We start from the raw sequence: 17500 nt of genomic DNA on the forward strand, positions 1-17500 counted from the left end.
CACGTGACCTCCCGTCAGAAACCCTGAGAGGAGGAAGAAACCAGGCAGTGACGTTGCGTTTTCTGAGTCAGCGGTCAACATTCAACAGGTGTGTTGGAAACAGAGAAGCGTCACCATCTACGGCAGTAAATGACCCCCAGTTATACTGCTGCCGGGCAGCGTGGGAGGAACCCCTGACTGATCTGACTTTGAGGTCTCAAAGTCAGATCAGCATCTGTCGTGGTGTAAAAGTGAAGAGTGAAGAAGAAAACCTGATTCAAGCTGCATCTTTTCAAGGAAATGTTCACGAAGGTGTGATTTTTTAGCCTTTATTGTAAAAGTGCAACCTTTTCCACTGTGGACCAACGTCTTTCCTTCATCCTCTGTTCCTAGATCAGGTTTGGATATTTGAAATATATCCTAAAAAAAGTCAAAATCGGCTGCTTGTAAGCAGGTATTTATATAGTGTTTATATAAAAATCACCCACAGCATCTAAACCATTGAAACATAATACATTTCCTTGACAGTACAGCAACTCTGGAACTAAACTGTTCAATGACTTTCCGTTTGTAAGGGAAAACCGTTGTGTTTACACCCTCTTTTAGAGAGAAAGTCTTAAAAGAGCAGATGTGAAGGTTTCATCCAGGAAGACTCGGTGGTTCCAGCTGCAGCAGAGCAGCCGTCTCTCTGTGACTTGAACACCAGTGTGCGTCACGTCACGGCGATGGGCGGTGCTGAAGACCACCTCCACATCGAGCTCTGACGTTCCCAACCAGATCCAGCGCTAAGACCCACCGACCTCCCGGTATCGTTCTCTTTTAGGCGTCTAAACAGTGACTGCGTTTACATGCAGTCAATAACCCTTTTAAAACCTGAATATTAGCAATAACCCAAATTTGCACGGCCATGTAAACACCAATAACCCCTTTGAATAACCCGAATTTGCTCATATTCGGGTTTTTAAAAACCCGAATATGACCCCTGGGTTACTCCTTTTAAAACCCGAATATTGGGTCATGTAAACACCAAACGGAATATCCCCATCAAACGGAACAGGAATTTGTTTTCTGCACATGCTCTGTTCACAAGGAATCCTGGTCTTTTGAGTCCAGGAAGTTCTTATAAACACGGAGAAACACAAGACCAGGAGGAGACTAATCACTTCATAAATGTAATGAAGGATATGAACATTTTGGCATTTGTAGACGGTAGAAAGTACGGGGATAGTGAGATTTAAAAGAAGGTGAGTGAAAAGTTGCGCGAAGCAGCATTTGTTTTGAATTTAGATACAGGAAGAAGAAGCGGAAATGACGGGAATTGCGTCATCAAGTTCTCCGTGCGTCGCTGGTTTGATCCAGATATCCCGAATGATTAATTACCATGTAAACAGGGATAACCCTGTTTGCTCACGCATGGAAACGGAATATTCCGAATGTTTCAGTAACCGGAATATTAGCAATAACCCGAATTTTGACTGCATGTAAACGTAGTCAGTGTTCAGTCTCTGCAGGTGACTTCCGTGCCATCGTTGACGGTGTCAGGTGTGTTTGTGTGAGTTTTTACCCTCGGCTAGTTCACACCCCGAGCAGATGGGGTTCATGTTCCACAGCGTCTGCATGAAGGAGGCGTCCACCATCAGGTCCCCGCTGGCGTAGGACAGATGCTGAAACGGGAGGGAGGAGAGGTTGGCGTACTCGTCCTCAGAGCTGCAGAGCAGTGGGCAGGGCCTACCAGGGGCCTTACCAGGTATCTCTCAGAAGACACGCTGACGAGGATCAGGTCATCTCCCACCCGGACCTTCTCACCTTCTGACCTCTGCTTGGAGGCTGGATGGATGGTCCACCAGCACGCCTCACCTGCCAGGAGGAAGAGATCGGATCACCTGAGCTCCTTTCCAAGGCAAGGCAAGTTTATTTGAATAGCACAATTCAACACAAGGTAATTGAAAGTACTTTACATAAACATTAAAAGCAGCAAGACACAATTAAACTGTAAATAACAAATACATTGAAATAAAATGATAATAAAAGAGGTAAAATAATAAAAAGCACAAGTTGTTAAAAAGTAAGGGCAGTAGAGTACAGCAGGTACATCTCATTCTTACAATGGCAAGAATTATGTTTCTATACGGTCAAAACGTACAAAGACCGGGTCAAATACAGTATTACAAAAGTAATCGGTGGCAATTTGTACGGTGAATTAAACCAATTTGACAATTCTATGCCACAATAGACCTGTTTCCAGGTCTTATTTCACACAACTGACGAGAATTACGTTTCTATACGGTCAAAACGTACAAAGACCGGGTCAAATACAGTATTACAAAGGTAATCTGTGCCTGTGTGTTTACTACGACAGCCAGACATCATTTTGCAAATAAAAGACGCTGAATAGTTTTGTAAGAGATGGAGAATATGCAAAGCGTCCTCTGGCCTCACCGATGGAGTCCTCCTGCAGGCCCACGTCGAAGGCTAGCTTGTCTGTCAGGGATCGGGATGTAGTCAGGCAGCTCAGGTACTGAGGAGAGAGGTTTCATTCAAGGCGTGAGCCGACACGACGCCGTCGAGGGCGTCTGAGCAAATCTAGGCCTCGGAAGCCGGTCTTACCATGCCCGAGTGGTGGTGCCTCAGCAGGATGGCGTGACCGTACAGCAAGGTGCGGTGACCTCCACCTTGAGACGACTGCAACGGTCAGATCAAGAGTTACAAACTCTAGATGCATCAATCATTCATACGAGAATAAAACACCACAGTGTCATTGTTGCAGCAGTTAACACCCTACCTTGGTTCAACATCCAGAGAGGATGCAGAAATAATTAGAAAGAGAAAACAATTACTGAGGCAGGTGTAGGTGGATCATGCTAAACGATGACTGACTGCGGGATGCCGGCTCTAAGCCTGCGTGTTGGGTAAGTGGCAGTAATCCCCTGGGATGAGTCGGGGGCGCTCGCCTGACATCATTAGCTCCGCTCTGCATCCGCTGCATTAGCGCCGGGTTTAGTGAGGACAGGTGGTGGCAACGGTGGTTTCCCAGCGTGTGTGTGTGTGCATGTGTGTGTGTGTAAAGAGCGGAGGTAGGCCTGGCCAGAGCTCGGCCGGTGTCCGGTTGCCTCATCCATCTCCGACAGAGGTTGGTGCTGCCGGGCTGCATGCCGTGCTATTCTCATCTGCAGCTCCGGCCTCGGACCAGCAGGTCCTCCCGGGTCCTCGGCTTCGACCCCGTCTCACTAATCACGATGCGACGTTTGTGATCGGGACTCATGAACGGTAACAGGAATGTGGTTGCTTTATTAAACCCCTCATGTGTCTCTGGAACAGCTTCAAACAGGCCACCATATAGTGTCTAGGTAGTATGTAGATGATAGTGTCTAGGTAGTATCTAGATAGTGTCTAGGTAGTATCTATATAGTGTCTAGGTAGTATGTAGATGATAGTGTCTAGGTAGTATCTAGATAGTGTCTAGGTAGTATCTATATAGTGTCTAGGTAGTATCTATATAGTGTCTAGGTAGTATTAAGATAGTGTCTAGGTTGTGTCTAGGTAGTATCTAGGTAGTATCTAGATAGTGCCTAGGTAGTATGTAGATACTAGTGTCTAGGTAGTATCTAGATACTAGTGTCTAGGTAGTATGTAGATAGTGTCTAGGTAGTATCTAGATACTAGTGTCTAGGTAGTATGTAGATAGTGTCTAGGTAGTATCTAGATACTAGTGTCTAGGTAGTATCTAGATAGTGTCTATGTAGTATCTAGATAGTGTCTAGGTAGTATGTAGATAGTGTCTTGGTAGTATCTAGATACTAGTGTCAAGGTAGTATCTAGATACTAGTGTCTAGGTAGTATGTAGATAGTGTCTAGGTAGTATCTAGATAGTGTCTAGGTAGTATCTAGATACTAGTGTCTAGGTAGTATGTAGATAGTGTCTAGGTAGTATGTAGATAGCGTCTAGGTAGTATCTAGATAGTGTCTAGGTAGTATCTAGATAGTGTATAGATAGTATGTAGATACTGTCTAGGTAGTATCTAGATACTGTCTAGGTAGTATGTAGATAGTGTCTAGTTAGTATGTAGATACTGTCTAGGTAGTATGTAGATACTGTCTAGGTAGTATGTAGATAGTGTCTAGTTAGTATCTAGATAGTGTCTAGGTAGTATGTAGATAGTGTCTAGTTAGTATCTAGATAGTGTCTAGGTAGTATGTAGATACTGTCTAGGTAGTATGTAGATAGTGTCTAGTTAGTATCTAGATAGTGTCTAGGTAGTATGTAGACACTGTCTAGGTAGTATGTAGATAGTGTCTAGTTAGTATCTAGATAGTGTCTAGGTAGTATGTAGATAGTGTCTAGGTCGTATAATCTGGGTTGTGGCCAGGTAGTAGATAGTGTGTAGGTGGTGTCTGGGTGTAGTATCTAGGTAGCATATCAGTGTAGTGTGTAGGTAGTACCTAGGTAGTGTCTAGGTAGTATGTACAGTAGGTAGTGTCTAGTTAGTATCTAGGAGATTCAGCCTCACTAATGAAGGGCAGATGAATGTCTTCACACATAAACCAGCTTCCACAGTACGGTCCAACATCGTCACGAACATACAAGGAACTTCAGAACAAGGGGAACAGTTATTATGAGGTCGGGGGGCTGGTAATGAAATGCATGAAATGTATTTGACCTCATGAAGAGTTTTAATCATTTAAATAAAAAGGAAGACGCCCACCACGATCTTACCAGTTTAATCCTTACCGATAAAGTCAAAGGTCAACAAAAACATGAACCCCAGAAGTCCCTGAGAGCTAATGACAGACGAGGGGAACGACCACCAACACCAAGACATGAATCAGGACGTGTTAAAGACACGACACCATCTGATTCGATAAGACATCCAACAAGGACGTCAACAGGTACAGCAACACGGACCGACGCCAGGCCGGTCGGACAAACATCACAGGGGTTAAAAACGTGTTAACAGACGTACCCATTTGTCCAAATCGACTGCCTGCTTGGCAGAGAGCGAAAAAAAAAAGGGGGGTGGGGGGGTCAGATAGCAAATTAGAGAAAGGCAGTCAAATAAATCCAGTGATGGGGATCAAACACTGACTGAAGGTTGTCGGTGAACTTTTAATGAGACATTAACAAAGACCTAAAAGACTTAAAATATGGCCGTTTTAGTGTTTAGTGTTTAGAGTTTAGATGTGTTAAAACACTTTGTTTGCCATGATTTAATTTTTACAATTTAATTTGCTGATTATTTTCGTTGGACAAGGATATTTAGGTTTTTTTAAATACCTGAGATGTTTCGGCGATCCTTTCGCCTTCATGACAGTCACAAGATAGTGTGTGTTACCCATCATTTATCAGCTGATGTTACTTTAACTATGACGAAGGCAGAAGTAATCGCCGAAACATGTCAAGTATTTAAAAACGTAAATATTCTTGTCCGACGAAAAGAACCAGCAAGTTACTTGTTTCCTGTTTTTGCATGTTTATCCAGGAGCGAATTTAACAGAATCTGATGCGTTATGAAGCGCAACGTGACTGAAAGGTGCCGCACGACGGATTTACTTGATGTTTTACTCTTCAGATTATCTCCTCAACCCAGGACTGAACTATATCTGCAGGTTTAACCTTCATCGACCTTAAGATAGCTTCAGACTCGGCACTGAGGAGCCAGCGAAGCGGCCTGACCAGCCGTTCACGCAGCACATGGTTTGTAGGTGCACCGAGTGCCGCTGATCGAGACCAAAGTGCTGCAGAAATAACACCGTGGATCCACTTTACTGCAAAACCTGCAAAACAGTCTTTTGTTGATGCTCGTCAGGAAGTAAAATCCAGGAGAATCAGATTGATTATTAGTATCTCAGGGGGGGGCTAGGACGGCTGGCCAGACCGCCGGGGGCCGATGTGATTCAGGAGACTGCTCAGGGATTCCTGCCCTCAGCTCTCACAGATCCAAACCAGCCTTTCCTGCTGGACGACGGGTGGATCTCAGCAGCCACAGTCCTAACAGACCATAAACACACTTGGTTTTTGGAGCAGTTTGAGCCAGATATGGAGCTTTTATTCATTTTCGGACGCTTCTGCAACAACCTTCTGGCTGCTGTGAAACAGAGCGGGCTCGTGTATCCCTCAGTCCTCTACAACAATACGATATAATAATACAAAACTCTCAGTGGCGGAGATGATGCTCTTTATGGCCTGTTACTTCCAATATTTGTTATTTTTTAATAGCGCTGTTTGGTCTGTTTGAATTCAAAAGACACTTTTATTTCATGTTTTTTTGTTCCCATTTGTCACCTTTTGCAGAAACTGGCCTCAAAACTCTTTTTTATTCACTAGCATTTAACTCACCAGGATTGTTTTACTTTATTTATGTGTTTTATGTTTTACGTTGTCCTGTTTTGTTTTTGTTCTACTTTTGCTTGTCCGGCACTTTGGTCAGCTGTTGTTGTTTTTAAAGTGCTTTATAAATAAATTTGAACTTTGGTGTCCACTGTTCCCTAAACCACAATTTAGACGCATTTATAGGAATCTTTTACTGCACGAGTTACTTTCACCGTCATGTCTGTTTAGCTGCGGTGCAAAAAGAGCGTTTTATACATATATATCATGTATAAAAGTGTAAGACTATCAAGACTCAGAGAACAGAACCAGACGTGTTCATGGCTTAAAAGATACGCTGACTAATAATAATGATACGGTTCATGCACTTTTCTGCAGGGTTTTGGTGCATGTGGCCCCTGAAGACCAGCTGCAGAGGTCCATGTCCTTATTTCAGTGAGAATCTTGACAAAAGTCAGATATACTGCGTGCACGTGCCTGCGACGCTCACCTCGGTCATATCCACTGTGTTGGCCAGCATCTCCTGCAGGGCTCGGACCGAGAGCGACTGCTCCAGGATGAAGGAACATATGGCCAGGTCCGGCGGCACATTCTGCAGAGGAACCAGGGGGGTGAAAGGTGATGAGGACGAGAGGCCCTGCAGGACACAAACAGGGGGACAGCGGTGGCGGCGGCGTACCTGGGCGTTGGACGTGGTCTCCAGGAAGCAGAGGCGGTCCCCGAAGCCCTCGCACGACAGACATAACTTAATCTGCTGCTCCTTCATGACGGACGCCGTGCATTGCAGCACCACCTGGTCGTCCTGCAGCCGGCACAACAACAACACTGACGTTCAACATTACTACCACCCTCGTGGGGTTGAGATGTCACGCTTTCAGGGACTGTCTGAGCTTTTATTGACCAAACTGACCCTAAAAGGGTGTAAAACAGGAAAACTTGCCTAAAGCAGATTTAATAAAGAATCAAAGCTCAAAGTGCGACGTTGAGGAACAGTCTGGAGCCTTTAATACACCATTCAACTCTTTAAAGATATAATCATATATAGACTGTGGCAGAGTGGAGGAGCTGCAGCCACTCAGGCTGACGGGACACAGCTGTGGCCCGTCAGCCTCTCCACCCTGCCAGCCTTATAAGAGGAGAAGCTGCTGCTGAGACAGGTGTTGGACTGGGAAGCTGCTGGTGATCTGTGTTCTGCTGTGCTGGAGCGGAAGCACGTGTGTCCTGTGTTGTGGGTGATTATAATAAAAAGGGTTCTGCACTGAAGCTCCGTGTCCTCCTCTATCCTGTCGGTCGGGCCCCCGTAGCACTCGCTCTGCTACATAGACATATATACATATGTGTATATATATATGTGTGTATATATATATATATATATATATATATATATATATATATATATATATATATACACACATAATATACACATATATTTGTGTATATATATATATATATATATATATATATATATACTATAGACACATATATATATACTATAGACACATATATGCATATACATGTGTATATATTTATACATATATATAATATAGACACACACATATTTTTTTATATATATATATATGTGTATATATATATATATATATAATCACAGCGAGTTTTGAGCTTTATTCTTTCTAATAAATCAATAACAAGCAGACGATAATCAACAAGTACAAAAGACACCCGGTTGGAGGTTTGAGGTTTGAGGTTGGAGGTTGGAGGTTTGAGGTTTGAGGTTGGAGGTTTGAGGTTGGAGGTTGGAGGTTTGAGGTTGGAGGTTGGAGGTTGGAGGTTTGGGGTTGGAGGTTGGAGGTTGGAGGTTTGAGGTTGGAGGTTTGAGGTTGGAGGTTGGAGGTTTGAGGTTGGAGGTTGGAGGTTTGAGGTTGGAGGTTGGAGGTTTGGGGTTGGAGGTTGGAGGTTGGAGGTTGGAGGTTTGAGGTTGGAGGTTGGAGGTTTGAGGTTGGAGGTTTGAGGTTTGAGGTTGGAGGTTTGAGGTTCGATGTTGGAGGTTGGAGGTTTGAGGTTGGAGGTTTGAGGTTCGATGTTGGAGGTTGGAGGTTTGAGGTTTGAGGTTGGAGGTTTGAGGTTGGAGGTTTGAGGTTCGATGTTGGAGGTTGGAGGTTTGAGGTTTGAGGTTGGAGGTTTGAGGTTGGAGGTTTGAGGTTGGAGGTTTGAGGTTTGAGGTTTGAGGTTGGAGGTTTGAGGTTTGAGGTTGGAGGTTTGAGGTTTGAGGTTGGAGGTTGGAGGTTTGAGGTTTGAGGTTTGAGGTTTGAGATTTGAGGTTGGAGGTTGGAGGTTGGAGGTTTGGGGTTGGAGGTTGGAGGTTGGACAGACTCAAGCGGAGGCCTCTGCCCCCCCCGTCGGGGGCGGGACCCTCACATACTGGTGTAAATACAGCGATAAACACCCGCCTGTGTGAAACCCACACCTGCCGCTCGGCATTCCCAGCTGTCCCGTCCCCTCAGCCGAGCCGGGGGGGCCGTCGCTCCACCTGACGGATATTCCTCTGATTCAGCGGCTAACGGGTCCTCACGACCTGCTGGTTCTGGCAGGGCTGAGAACGGGCCACGACCTCTGACCTCAGAGTGAGGGAGGATGCACCACAGGATGAAAAAGTGGTGCATTTCAGAGGCATTCTAACCTTCCCTCGCCCGCCTTTCCTCGGCCGATACTTGGGCAGCGGTGTCATCTATCTCTCCCCGGCCCAGAAATGTCTCCTCTGTCCCGTCCTCATGTTCCCTGCTTTGCACTTCAGAAACTGGAGCGACGCGTCCTTGATATTCCCCCGCATTAGGGGTGTAACAATATATCGTACCACGAAATTTTACGATACGTGTCGTGGAGGTGACAAACTGTAGCGTGATATTGTGTCATTAATATTAATATATTGTTTACTAGTAACATCCTATTGGTGCAGCGGGATCACGTGACGACCGCGCCTCAACCCGCGGACCAAAATCTTACTACGCTCAGAAGAAACTAGTACCGTTTTGCGGTCCCGATCATGGGACTCTTGCGGGGTTTTGAGCTCTGAACTTTTACTTATAAGGTGAGCATGAATCAATCTTTTTTATGATGCAAAGATTGTGTAGCCCCCAAAGGAGGGAGGATGAAACGATAACAGGGTTCACCTTACGGCCTCAGGCTGGAGCAGGTGAAGCTCTTAGCTCTCGCAGAAGATAAATAACAGTCATGTTGCATTTGGAGTTTGGGACTTTTCATAGTTTCATAGTTTATTTATTTACTTTTATTTATTTATTTATTTATTTAATTTTAGTTGTTACATTTCTGGAAAAGAAAAAAGTCAAGTCGTACATGAGAGAAACTATTCAGTTTGTGGCAAAATATATATATATATATTTTTTTTTTAATACTTTTTATTTTGTCTTTTTCAAGTTACACAGAAAGGAAATAGAAAAAAAAAATAATAATAAAAATAAAAAATGATAGTAACAATCATAACATAACTTCCTGGGGGAGATGTAATATTTTGCCATTCTTTTCTTTCCCTTCTTTCAGGGCATGGCTGGGATTTGACCTTAAATGTAGACCATTTTTGCCACTTTTCAGCAAAATCCCTTCCTCTAATCCTCAAACAAAAAGTCAATTTTTCCATGGCGTATATTTCTTCAACAATGTCGAGCCATTGTCTCAGTCCTGGGTCCATGTCCACCTGTGGCAAAATATTTGTACTTGTATGAAACTGAAGATGCATAATGCAAACCTGACATTTACTTTTAGTTCAGTTTGTGGAAAATGGTTGGCCTGGCTTTTTCTTTAAAACTTAAACAGTTATAAAGCATTACAAACTGTAACAATAGGGCAAACGCACAGCATTGTTTTGTATTTTGTGTCTTTCAAATAAAAAAAACATTTTTTCCAGTCATATGTTCCTCATTCAAGGTTGTTAAAAAAATACTGCTATAATATCGTATCGTTATCGTGAGATTAGTGTATCGTTACACACCGTGAATCAGACAACCAGAGAGGTGAAGCCAGAGAGGAGATCTGGCACTAGAACCCCTCGTACCCAGTACTGGAGTTGAGGGGGGATGAGGAGGGATGAGGGGGGATGAGGGGGGATGGCATCCCCCCTGAAATAAAAACGGTCAAAATCATCCCCCCTTTCCATCCCTTATGTCATTTCATCCATGAATGTGGTTTTACTGCTATTTCAGCATTTAGAGTCATCACCAGAAAAATAACACCAGAAAAATAACTTATTTGACAATTTTCACCAGTTTCAAGTAAATTTTCACTTGAAATAAGTAGCAAAATTTGCCAATGGGACAAGATTTATCTTCTCATTACAAGCAATAAAATCTTATTCCACATGCAGATTTTTCTACTTATTTCAAGTGAAAATCTACTTGAAACAGGTGAAAATTGTTGTTTTTTCCAGTGATGAGTCTTGTTTTAAGTGTAATGAGATTTTTTTACTAAAATGAGACATTTTAACTAGAAATAAGACAAATATTCTTGTTAAGATTTTGAGTTTTTGCAGTGATCCATTTTACTTATCCTGTGAAGGACAGAGTCATATTGATAAGTTCAGAAAAGTGTTTTTTATTGTTGTGTTTTGATGTATTTGATGTAAGCCCAGTGGATATTTAAAGCTTACAGAAGGCTGCATTTAACTGCTGCTATGTCATTCCTGCAGTATTTCTGCAGCTGTTTTGGTCACTGCTATTATTTGTAATATATTATATTATTTGTAATCAGCACAAATTATCTGTCCCCATATGATAAAGTCCACCATCCCCCCTGATTTTTTTTTAAAACTCGAGTACTGCTCGTACCCCTCGCACCGGTACCGCTGGGTGTTTGTCAGAGCAGCTGATCAGGTGAAAGCTGTGGGGGGGTGAAAGTGTTCACAGCTCCCGTGAAGGAGATGACGCTGAGCTCGGCGGAGTCTAAAAGCAGACGGAAGAGGCTGAGTGGGTCACGGCGCCGAGCCGCCAAGCCGGATTGGATGGCACCGTTTCAGAGGATCTGCAGCTCAGCTCATCTGTTTCAGCCGTGTCTCATGATCCAGTCAGAGGACAAACACCTGATCATCACTCCTGCGGTCTCCAGTCGGGATTTACATGAACGTCTTTGCCCCTTTTTGGGGTCATTCATCATGAAATACATGGTTGCACTTCCTTTTGTCAAAAAAGACCTTCAAAACTATTGTTTTAAAATACAAAACACCCACATCAGCATCGTTAAAGGGCGTCATCTTGTCTGCGAGGGGGTTTCAGCGCGGCCTGGTTTTAAGGACCAAGACTCTTGATGGGTATTTTAGGTTTAAAGCTAGACATTTTGCACTTTTTTTTCAAAAAATGACACAATTTCCTGAGAGATGCTTTGGTCAAAATACCACAAAGAAGCGGTCCAACAGTTCCCAAAACATTTGCCTTCATGCACAGAAAAGGTTGGAAAGTTGCTTTTTTAATGCCAACAGGGTGAGGGATTATAGATGACCAGGTCTTGACGTGTTGTTGGCAACTTTTCAACTCTGACATCATTTCTAAACTGATTTTATAGACTTAAGAAGGCAGGAGTAATAACCTCCCGTGTTGTGCGTAGGGCTTCGTCTTCCAACGGGGGCCCTGTTTTGCGCGAGGGGATGCATTTGCATATGCACGCTAGAGACGGAGGAGGGAAAAGAGACCTGTAATCTGACCACGCAATAATTGACAGCCCTCGACACCCGACCAATCAGAGGCCAGCGTGCAGGAAGGCTCTTGCAGCGCTGCAGAAGGGGAGAATTCAACATGTCGTCCAAAAGACATCACGAATCAGGAGTGAGCGAGAGAAGAAAAAAGGCAAAACAGAGGAAACTCGTGCATCACTTGAAGGTGGGTATGTTGTTGAAATAAGACTTTATGGCACAAACACCTGAGCTGATTTTTGTTTTTTCCAGCAGCCCTGAGGAACTGATTAACACCCTTCACCTCTGTTGAAGAGAGGGTCACATGACCAGTTATATAAACTATAAGCTTTAGCCAATATATTGCCCATAGTTTTATATCAATTTATGTTTAGAAATTGGAATATTTTTGAGGAGAAAAACATGCATCTGTAAAAAAGGAACACGTACACGTTTAGTTCTGATTTCAGACCTGCTTTCAGTTTTTTGTGGGGGATTGAGATGGTGGAAGTAACTTTCTTGTGACGAGTAATTTATCGCTATTTGTGACTGGGATTTGTTTAAATTTTTTTTAAATCATGTATTTATTTATTTCAGGTTGCATATTTTTAATTCAATATTTATTTATTTATTTATTTATTTATTTATTTATTTATTTATTTATTTATTTATTTATTTATTTATTTATGTCAGGTGGATTTTTTTATTTTTTTTACTCATACAGTCAAACTATATCCTGTACATTTGTTATTATTGATAAAAGGTGTCAAGTTAAATGGTGTGTTGTTATACGGTCATTTTGTACCTGTGATACATTCGTACGGTGGCCGAGACCCGCCATCGCTGAAAATAAAAGTAACGCTGCAAACAGAAACAAACGCCGCTGCAAATTAAAGAAACACTGCAAATAAAAAGAACCGCCGCTGCAAATAAAATAAAAGCAGCTGCAAATAAAAAAAAAACGACGCAAATAAAAAAGCCACAACGGAAGTGAATTAGCAGGGACTATTTTTGCTGATGCACCGGTGTTTTTTATACGTGAGAGGAGAAGAAGACGTGAGAGAAGAGAAGAGCGAGGAATAAGAAGAACAACGAATGAGAAAATAAGTGAAAAGGTTAGTGTTCTTCTCCTCTCAAATAAAAACACTGGTGCATCGGCAAAAATAGTCCCAGGTAATTCACTTCCGTTGTGGCTTTTTTATTTGCGTAGTTTTTTTATTTTATTTGCAGCAGGGTTTCTTTATATTTTCAGCGTTTCTTTTATTTGCAGCGGCATTTCTTTTTGTTTGCAGCGTTTATTTTATTTGCAGCTGCGTTTGTTTCTGTTTGCAGCGTTACTTTTATTTTCAGCAATGGCGGGTCTCGGTCACCGTACATTCGGGATGGAGAGAGGTTTGAGGGTGGGGAGGCATATAATATTTCACTTAGGCCCCCAATTTGTCATCGTTCAGTGCTCAGTATCACAAGGTTAAACCAGTTGTTTCCACATCACAGGTGACATCCCAACTCAACAACACCAGGTCCTTCCCAAGATGCCTCGCTGCGGGAACCACTTCCAGCCTGAGCATGTGCAAAGCTGTCACAAACCTCCAGGCTTAACTCATACTTGTATAAATAGAGCGCTCGGGGTTTGAAGGCTGTGCACCCGACTTTTCCTTTAAATAATAAAGCGTCCACAGCTCCTGATTATCATATACTGGATCAGATCTGATGGGACCAAGTCTGGACTGATGACTCTCTACCTGGGCGGTGTCTGTGTTGGGAACGGTGCCAACACGAGGCACATGGGGGGGGTTTACAGCCAAGCCTTGTTTGGACCTGGCAGCTGAAGGATCCCAGCTACGCAGCAGTCGGGGGTCAGAGGTGGAGGAAGAGACAATTGGATGTTAAGATGCCGACGGACAAACAAACAGCGTGTAAAACGGAGTTAAGCGCCAGAGATTTACAACCAGAAACCCCCGCTAGGTCCTGACAGCAGATGCATTTGTGTGATTCCCCTCATCCCCCCCCGGTCCTCCAATGTGCTCCTACAATAGAAACCCTGACTGAAATAAGACGTCTGCACCAGGCCTGTGTTGAAAGAAATAGATTTTCTGATTCTAAATCAATTCTCATATTAATTCCTAAAAATCGATTCGTATTAGGCCTGTGTTGAAAAAATCAATTTCCCAATTCTAAATCGATTCTCATATTAATTCCTAAAAATCAATTCATATGTCTAAAGATCAATTTTTTTAAATAATTTTTTATTTTATTTATTTATGTATTTTTTTTTTTCATCAACACATTACAACTTTTGGTTATTTTTTTGTTTATCCCCAAAAAAGGAATGTTTTGTTGGACACGAGAATAACTAGTGCCATGTTTTTGCCTTTAAATATGTTTAAAAGTATGAAAACATTAAAGTGTTAGGTTGTAATTACATAAATTGTCTATATTTCATTACTTTATATACTGTCTTGGGGTTACATTTGCAAAAAATGCTAAAAACCAAATGCTCAAAAATTAAAAACCAAAATAGACTGAAAATGGAACAAATAAAAACAGAATGTGGGAAAAAATAAAAGCGATTTCATCCGTCTCTGTTTCCTCCCTGGATCTGTTTGGTAATTCTGACCCACATGATGTTTCTGAAAGCAGTTCTATCAGCATTCTGGGAGCTGATTGGTCCTTACAGCATCATTAGCTGCAATACTTGCTGTTTAATCTCAATATAACACTAGTAGTAATATTTTGCATAACTACAGTCATATAATTCATGCAACAGCTGAAAAAACAGTTTTAATAACACTAACCCAAATCAATATCGGAAGCGAATCGAATCGGATCAAATCAAATCTTGATAATCGATTCTGAATCTTAAGAATCGGAATCGAATCGATTCTTGACATTTGAATCGATCCCCAGCCCTAATTCGTATATGTCTAAAGATCGATTTAATGCACCACGTAAAGCTGGCTTCCACCCAAATCATTCACCTCAAACTAAAACTGCATCCCTTTTTCCTCCACAGCTCCAGATTTCTGCCTCGTGCTCTCGTCACACCGCGCTGATGCAACCACCCCCCCCCACCCCCTCCAGGTTATTGATCGTAGACGTAAAAAGAAAGAGTGATGAGCAGCACATTGTGCAGCATGTGGGTGGAGGAGAGACGCCGCTCGATAAGACTCTGGAAGACGGGGGTTCCCTCCGAGGACTGGGAAAGCCCTTGCAGGAGCAGAATCAGCATCCTGAGTGACAGCTCGCGGACCTGGGGGGGGCGGCAGGATGCCTCCATCCTCTTACATCACTGATAGCTCTTCTACATGCTGCGTCGCTTTGTGCCAGCGAGGAACAACACCGTCCCGTGCAGGTAACTGCTGCCAAGGCAGAATCACTGGCCCCAGACTCCTCAGCATTCCTGATCACAGATTAATGAGCAGCTACGACCCCAGACGGAGCCAGCCAACCCGGAGATCTACGCCCAGGACTCCCTGAGCTCGGTAATCCTCCCAAATGTCCGGAAAAAACCTGTGATAAACCTCTTTCCTTCCCAGCATGCATCATGGTGCAGAGTCAATACTCACGAGAAACAACACAAGAATGAGCATAAAGCAAATGAGACGTAAAACGTACATTTCTTTGTAGAAAGGCGCTCTATGAAAATAAGTCCATTTACTTTTATTAGTTTACAGCGCAGTCTTGAAAGGGGACATATTATGGCATTTAATGTATATTTTATTTTATTTGAATGTCGTTGAGGATCGTTGCATGGCAGGTGAACTTATATGTACGGAAGAGTATTAGGGTCAGGCAGGAGAAAAATAAAAAATATATTTTAGAGGAGGAAGATTTTTTTTTCATTATGCACTTTGATAAAAAAGTCGAAATGTCAAGAAAAAAGTCGAAATGTCGGGAAAAAAGTCGAAATGTTGAGAAAAAAGTCGAAATTTCTAGAATAAAGTCAAAATGTCGAGAAAAAAGTCTAAATGTATTTCAACTTTATTCTCAAAATTCCAACTTTATTCAGGAAATTTCGTCTTTATACACGAAATTTCGACTTTATTTCTCGAAATTGTATTTCAACATTAATGTCAACATTTCGACTTTTTTCGCGAAATTTCGACTTTTTTCTCGAAGTGCACAATAAAAAAAAATCTTCCCCTCTTAAATATTTTTTCTCCTGCATGGCCCTAATACTCTTCCGTATATATGTGTATATATGTTATTATTATATATTTCAGCTGTGCACAGAAGCCTTGTTTTAATTCTCTCTTTGTCCAACTGAATCCGATATATCTCTCTCAGCATTATTATTATTCCTGTCGTCCCTTTTTCTGTTGTTTTATTTTTTCCACCAGCTCCCCGGCTCTGCTCTGCTCTGGGGTTCCCCCCCCCCTCCGCTTCACTCCTATTTTAGCTGTCTGCACCTGTCACTATCACGTTCCCTCCTTCTGCTGACCAGCAGATACTCCCAGCCCTCGGCAGAGACTCGTCAGAGACTCTCAGAGACTCCCCCAGCCGCTCACCGAGACCATGAAAGACTTAAACCCACCCATTTCCTGTAAAAACAGCAAATACGTGCAAAGATTATACTTATAACTCAGACATTTGAAAGGAGATTTCATCAGCAGTGGATAAAAGAAGCTTACAGTAAAAACTTAAGCACAATTCTGCTTCTTGATAAGAGGAATATCCACGTCTCAGCGTGTTTTAGGTGTTTCAGGTGCTGTTTTAGGGGGTGGAGTCAGACACTTAGCTCCATCCCTTTCCTCTGTGAGGGTGCCACTCTTTTAACTTCAGGGACTTTGTTCTTACGTGCAAACATAAGTTCAAATTTCACTCAGTTGCCTTGATGCCTCGAAGCATCGAGGCAAGACACAAGCTGGATGAGAGGAAAAAACTAGACGTATTAAATGTATTAAAACTGCCTGTGGACGTTTGTCTGCGACGTTGAAGTCACCTGTAAAATGATTTAGTATGAAGTCAGTATCAGGCTCAACCCGGTCCTGCATCGCCTGAACAGCTGCAGGTAGGAAAGCTGCAGAAATGTAACAGTCAGCAGTCAGGAAGCTCACGGTTGTCTGTTTACTGATGATGATGATTTTTCACCTTTAAATTAATTTAAAAATTAGAAGAAGATGACACAATCGCAGAAAGGCAAAAACTTAACATTTCTCACTCTGCATCGGATTTTCCTGAATCATTTTCCAACAACTTAGTATAAACTAATTAGACCAAACACTGGCAGAGCCTTATTAGCTAAATAAATGTAGAGAACTGAAGTAAATGAGGTTAATTGTATAAAGACTGGAAACATTTCATGGTTTACAGAATAGCGTTAAAAAAAGGGCAAATGAGGTTGGACTTCCCACATTTGAAGTGCAGGTAATGAAGCGTTGCGTGTGGTTGAAGACACACGGAGGTGGAGGTGGAGACGGATGAAACTACTCTCCCCTGATCTGAGTCTGTGATGTCACTGAACCTCTGCAGGTCAACTGCTACAAAACAGCAACATCAAAGATTCAGCAGCTTCTTTAAGAGATGAGAACCCAGATGAGAAGTTCTGTCATGAATAAATGACT

The 17500-nt window shown here is 42.5% G+C and overlaps 1 protein-coding gene across 4 annotated transcripts in view; it reads right to left on the reverse strand.

Moving 5' to 3' along the window:
* The window catches only part of ryr1b (ryanodine receptor 1b (skeletal)), a 155207-nt gene that overhangs the window by 127443 nt on the left and 10264 nt on the right, over positions 1-17500 (reverse strand). For all 4 annotated transcript variants that reach the window (XM_061719889.1, XM_061719886.1, XM_061719887.1 and 1 more), the window contains exons 2-8: positions 6984-7106; positions 6795-6896; positions 2587-2661; positions 2419-2497; positions 1724-1836; positions 1544-1643; positions 1-23 (exon numbers count right to left, since the gene is read on the reverse strand). The exon at positions 1-23 is cut by the window's left edge and continues 149 nt beyond it. In XM_061719889.1, coding sequence (XP_061575873.1) covers positions 1-23; positions 1544-1643; positions 1724-1836; positions 2419-2497; positions 2587-2661; positions 6795-6896; positions 6984-7106 — 615 coding nt within the window. The remainder of the gene's footprint in view (positions 24-1543; positions 1644-1723; positions 1837-2418; positions 2498-2586; positions 2662-6794; positions 6897-6983; positions 7107-17500) is intronic.

The sequence above is a fragment of the Cololabis saira genome, chromosome 4 (assembly GCF_033807715.1).
Source record: "Cololabis saira isolate AMF1-May2022 chromosome 4, fColSai1.1, whole genome shotgun sequence".
NCBI lineage: Eukaryota > Metazoa > Chordata > Actinopteri > Beloniformes > Belonidae > Cololabis > Cololabis saira.